Consider the following 6043-nt stretch of genomic DNA (forward strand, 5'->3'; position numbering starts at 1 on the left):
TTAATTTAAACGAGCAAGTTGTCTCCTTTTTGTTGCAATAACCTTCACCACCTTTCCTATGCTAACTTTCTTCCATGCTTGCAGCTCACTAGCACACTCACTTAGAGCCTCCATAAGGTCCCATCCCCCACGGTCAAAACCATGTTGCACCACACCCTCACAGCCATCCTCCCTCACCCATATATGCTCGAAGCGAAACTTCCTTACCGTATCACTCATTCCAACCCACCTATCAAGTAGAAGCTTAATAGGGGAATGATCAGACCACTCACGCCCTAGATGGATCAACCTAGCATACGGGAACTTCTCCTTCAATCCACATGTTGCCATAGCTCGATCAATCCTAATCTGTCTATTAGCTTCCCCCGCTTGCCCATTATCCCAAGTAAACGCATACCCCTTGAACTGGACATCTGACAACCCGCACTCATCAACCGCCTCCCGAAAGTTATTCATCTGCCACTGAGCTCGCGATCCTCCCTTCATCTCATTCGCAAAAAGAACTTCATTAAAATCACCGAGGATAACCCAAGGGAGAGTGGACTGCCTACTTAGAATTCGAAGTAATCTCCACGAAAGATGCCTATCTAACACCGTTGGCCACCCATAGAAACCCGTCACTCTCCATTCACCCATATCATCACGAACAATGAAGTCCATATAATGGACTGATGAAGACAGAAACTCGCTATCAAGCTCTTTCCTTCACTAAAACGCGAGACCACCAGACCTGCCTGATGCGTGTCATTTATATGATGTTTTACATCCCATTTTACACGCATTTCAGAGCTCATTCTTGTAGTTTATGCTACATTTCTCCCTATTTCCGTCTACTTCCGTATTTTGTACATTAATGCAGAAATGTGGAGAATTCAACGGGAAATCAAGCCAAATCCGTCCCCGAGTAATCTGCATTGCAAATGACGTAAAGGAATTGCTTAAGGAACGAGCTTGGTGCGCAATTCAAGGCCCAAAAGACAAGTCCACGAGTTAAAAGAAGTCAAGTAGCAGCTCCATTAGTCGATCGACCATAATCCTCAGTCGATCGACCAATGTTCGGTTCCGGCTCTTGTTTGTCGAGGAGCATTCGATCGACCAGCCTTATCAGTCGATCGACCAGATTTCTATTCCAGACGAGAATTAGAAGACCGAGAAAGCGCAAGCCCATGATGCTAGGTTTAGGAAATAAGATGTTACGTTATTTGCTATATAACGTAACATGAAACATTCAGTTTATCATCAAGCTTTTATCTCAGTTTTAGATCCAAGTTTTTATCACAATTTCATACAGTAACTTTCAGTTTTGGTCTATTCGAGTAATTAGGGGTTGGAACATCGTTTTAGCATTGGATTTCTGTTCTTGTTCTTAATCTTCCCTCTGAAACCTCGGTATTCCTTCTGCCCTAATTTCCGTTTATTGTTTTACTTTCATTATTAGTATAGATTTGCTAGTTAGTATCCCTATAGCCAATTATCGCATTATCGCTATTTGTTATTTACTTTAAGCATGAATTCAGTAATTGTTATTAGTTTTATTGTTGTTATCACTTTCATCATGAGTAGTTAATTCTTTAGTGCTAGGATGTAGGCGATTTATGGCAGAGGCAGCATTAGATTAGACACGGTTTGTCTCGCGTGTTGGTCGATCGACTGACATTGTCGGTCGATCGACTGACCCCGTAGGGTTTTCCTTCGTTTTAATTGAATTTAATCTTGTATTTAACGAATCGAATGCATGCGACCAGTTAGATACCTATTTTGTGACCGACCCATTAGATCGAAAGATAGGGGAAGTTATAGACCATCAATTAAATCGACTAGACTGTGCTAAGATCGAAAGATAGGTATAGTTTAGACCGTTAGTCACTTTTCAGGACGAGAGTCAGTATTAGTGACATTAGGGACCTATAGCGAGATCGAAAGATGCTATTTGTTAAGAGTGGACCGAGAGGACCTCTTTATCTCCCGCCTTACCTGTGTTTGATTCAGACCGACTTAGTTTGCTGCCGCCGAAGCTATAATGACCCGACCATCCTAGTACCCTTCTTTTATCTGTTTAAATCGTTTATTTAGTTTATTATCTTTGTTCACTTTTAGCTGTAGACCAATTCAATTCAACCCCCACAATAGTTACCTCAGACTGAACAAAAATCAACTAAAATTTACAACTGCCTCCTTGTGGTTCGACCCTGTTACCACTAGCCTAGGTTAGTCTTAATAGGAGATTATAAATTTTATCTTTGGTACTCACAACGACGGGTATCAAATTTTGGCGCCGTTGCCGGGGAGGCAATAGTCCTGATTTTAGTTGTTTTTATTTTTAGTCTTTCTTAGTTTAAGGAACATCTGTTCCTTAAACTTTTTTTATATTCTTTTTGTAGTTTCTTCTTATGCGCAGGTCACAGGGTGGAGAATTAGTACCGTTGAACCATGAGCTTGAAAGATCCTTGCGCGAGTTGAGGCGAACACAAAGAGTATTACCGACAGAGGAAGAGCTGAGTACTCTGTCAAGCTACTACGAGAACGAATCGTTCAAGATAATCCACCATCTTCGCCCGTTTCCACTTCTTGGTAGAGACATTACTTCTCCGGAAATTCCAGTCATGGCCGAGGAGGCAAGTATAGCTAGTTATCCTGAGCCGACAGCCGACAATTTATACAAGGGGTTCGAATTACCAGGAGATGCCAGGAAATTCGAACCAAAGCCTGCCTACATCACTATGGTTGAGAGAAACCAGTTTGGGGGAGCTGCAAATGAAGATGCAGCTAAACATATGGAGACCTTTATTGACTCATCTGCTTCCATACCCCCCCACCGGGCGTGACCCAAGACCAGATCAAGGAGACTATGTTCATATTCTCCCTTCGCGATGCTGCAAGGGAGTGGTATAGAGATATGGACCGAGCCGTTCAAGGGATCACTGATTGGAATACATTGGCACTGGCATTCTACAAGAAGTACTTTTCTATTGCGATTAGAGCTCAAATCACGGGCTTTAAACAAGGGCCAGATGAGAATTTCCACGAGGCATGGGTCCGATTCAAGAAGTTGGTGCGAACCATACCGCACCATGGGTTCGAAAAGTGGAGCTTGTGCAACCATTTCTACAATGGGTTGTACGACGATCAGAGAGCAATTTTGGATGCTGCAGCCAATGGAAGATTCGCTGAAAATTTGGGAGCAACCAAGGGGTGGAAGATCATTGACGATCTAGCTACCCACAAGGCCGAGTATGGGAATTCGAGAGGGAACCATAGGAGAGCTGCTGAATCCTCCTCTGTCGCTGCGCTTGAGGCTCTTACTGCGAGATTTGACAAGTATGAGCTAGGAGGAGCTTCTAAAGGTGGGATGTACCAAGTCAATCTTTGTGTCGACGGTCCCTTCGTCTCGTGAAAGGTGTGGAGGTGAGGGCCATGTCTCGAAAAACCGCCCTAGTCCCTTTGAATCTGTGGCTTTGCCTTTCAACACTATAGGCAGACCAACACCTACTATGAGCCGAACACCCATCCGAACTTGAGTTGGAGGAGCCAAAATGTCCTTAACCCAACTCAAGCTCCGCCGCAAAGAACAACCCTATATACCCCCTCATCAAAAGCAACAAAGAATATCGAAACCTCCTTATGTGCAAAAGAACAACAAACACAGAATTCTGAATTTTCCGAGCTTAAGAATCATTCTTTGAAGGAGTCCCAAGCAAGAGAGGCCGGGATGAAGTTACTAGAGAGCCAAATTGCTCAACTGGCTAGTAAAAGTAGCACTCGAGCTCCCGGACACTTACCCACTCAACCTGAACAAAAGGAGACCCTAAATGCCATCACTTTGAGGAGCGGGTCCACCCTTGATGGTCCTGCCATGGTTGAGGATGCTGTTGGAAAAGATGAGCCGGAAACAAGTCAAGAGAAAGTTTCAACGAACAAATCAAAGAAAAAGACGTCTGCCAGGTATTTCAGTCGATCGATTGATATACCTAGTCGATCGATCAAGCACGGTTACAGGAGCTTCGAATCGACATCTCGGTCGATCGACCGAGGACGATGGTCGATCGACCGAGATCGCCGCGATCTGAGGAGTTTCGTCCTTTGATGCCAAATAACCTACGAGACCACTTGTTTCGAGGTACCACAGTCTCGAAGGTGTTAGGACCAGACCCGAGTGCTGATGGGTCGGTCCCGGCCCCGAAGTTCGACCCAATGACGGTTAATGGTTCTCATTTGAGACGGTCTGAGGAGGGGTCCAACTTCAACAAAGAGAAGGTGACGGACTTTCAGCCTAAGTCCAAGGATGCCGGCGCGTGTGAATTGGAGGAGAGGGCTAAGGTACTCCTCACAGCCCCATATCCGGAGAGACTCGTGCCGACCAAGGAACAGGTATCTTTCAGTAAGTTTGAGAAAGTTATCCGTAGTCTGAATGTTCAGGTACCCTTCCTTGAGTTAGTTAACCAAGTGCGCGCTTATACTAAATTTATGAAACAACTATTGTCCAAAAAGCGGTCACTTGAAATAGTGCACACTGTCGCACTCACCAAGGAGTCTTGCTCCTATCTGTCTCACACTGCGCCCCATAAGTTAGAGGACCCGGGTAGCTTTTATGTTCCTTGCAAAATAGGTACCTTCTCAATTGAGAAGGCATTGTGTGACCTAGGGGCTAGCATAAGCGTCATGCCCTTGAGTTTAGCTAGGAAACTCAAATTGACCCGGTTTGCTATTACAGACATGACAGTTCAGATGGCTGACCGATCTGCGGTCGAGCCTATAGGAGTCCTAGAGGACATACCCGTCCAAATAGGGAAGTTTTTCTTCCCTGTTGACTTTGTCGTCCTTGACATGCCTGAGGATGCCCATATACCGATCATCCTAGGAAGGCCGTTTCTGCACACTGCTGGTGCAGTCATTGACGTGGGCTCTGGAACTTTGACCTTCAAAGTTGGGAAACATTCTATCATTTTTGCCCAACCTGCTAAAAAGAAGGATCCCATGTGGCCTGTTACTTGTAACACGGTTTCTGAAAAGAAATCGTACTTTGTGCTTCCTGAATTGTCTGTCCCTATCACTACTGCTGTGCTAACCCCTCCGCCCCAGATTGGGAGCAAGAAGGAGGAAGAATATGTTGTTTTAGATAATGCAGGAGCTGGTTTGGGGAAGGAAGTGCTACAAGTTGTGCCAGCTGTAAAGAAGCCTATCATTCAAAGAGGAGGCCTTGGATGCCTAAGCTATGGGACTGATGAGGAAGTGGAAGATGAGCCAACCAAGGTGAGACGGTCTGACTTGGATTCCGTTGAACCCAAGGAAGCCTTTGATTTGGGGGATGACGAAGTTGATCCATTGAGCTCTCCGACTGTTGAAGCTAAGAAGGGTGCAACTGATAAGATGAGCACCATTGAGGCTACCTCTAGTAGCCAGAAGCCGACGAAGTGGGCCATACCGTGGTCCTTCTTGATCAACTATTAGTTGATCGATCTCGTTATAAACTTCTTTTTATTTGCTTTGTTAAGACAATTTTATTGCTTCTTGTGTGTGCGAAAACTTCGCTTTTATTTTATTTGCTTAGGATTTTTAAGTACTTTAGGCTTTATTCTGGGTTTTGCGCAATTTTTGGGCGCGTTTTATTGTGTACTTGCAGGTATTTAGAGCTTGTTAGCTCAAATTATTGAGCTAATACGAAGAAATTGGAGGAGGTTGCAAAGTTTTTTTCGATCGATCGATCGGTCTTTATGGTCGATCGACTGATTTGCAGGTTTACAGGAGCTACTGTTCACGCCCATCTGGTCGATCGACTGATCTCATAGGTCGATCGACCACTGCTGCTGCTATATTCGTTCACGACCTCTCCCCTGCTGTGTTTGGTCGATATGCGGACCTAAGGGAGTTTTCTACTCCGCTTTATTTTCCGTCATATTACTTCTTTCTTCAAGTTCTCTTATTTGTTCACAATTTTACCGTTTCAAAATTGTTTTCTCAGTCTTATGCGTGGTATTTTCTGTCTTTCGGGCACTCTTATTGGTAGCATCGCTTGGGCTTTGAAACCTCCTAGCTCACGCTGGTT

The 6043-nt window shown here is 44.6% G+C and overlaps 1 protein-coding gene across 1 annotated transcript; it reads right to left on the reverse strand.

Moving 5' to 3' along the window:
- Positions 1-660, reverse strand: LOC141644829 (uncharacterized). Its single transcript, XM_074453970.1, has one exon. The coding sequence runs from the start codon at positions 658-660 to the stop codon at positions 1-3; it is 660 nt and encodes a 219-aa protein (XP_074310071.1).
- Positions 661-6043: the final 5383 nt, after the last annotated feature.

Source organism: Silene latifolia, chromosome 1 (assembly GCF_048544455.1).
Source record: "Silene latifolia isolate original U9 population chromosome 1, ASM4854445v1, whole genome shotgun sequence".
Taxonomy (NCBI): Eukaryota; Viridiplantae; Streptophyta; class Magnoliopsida; order Caryophyllales; family Caryophyllaceae; genus Silene; species Silene latifolia.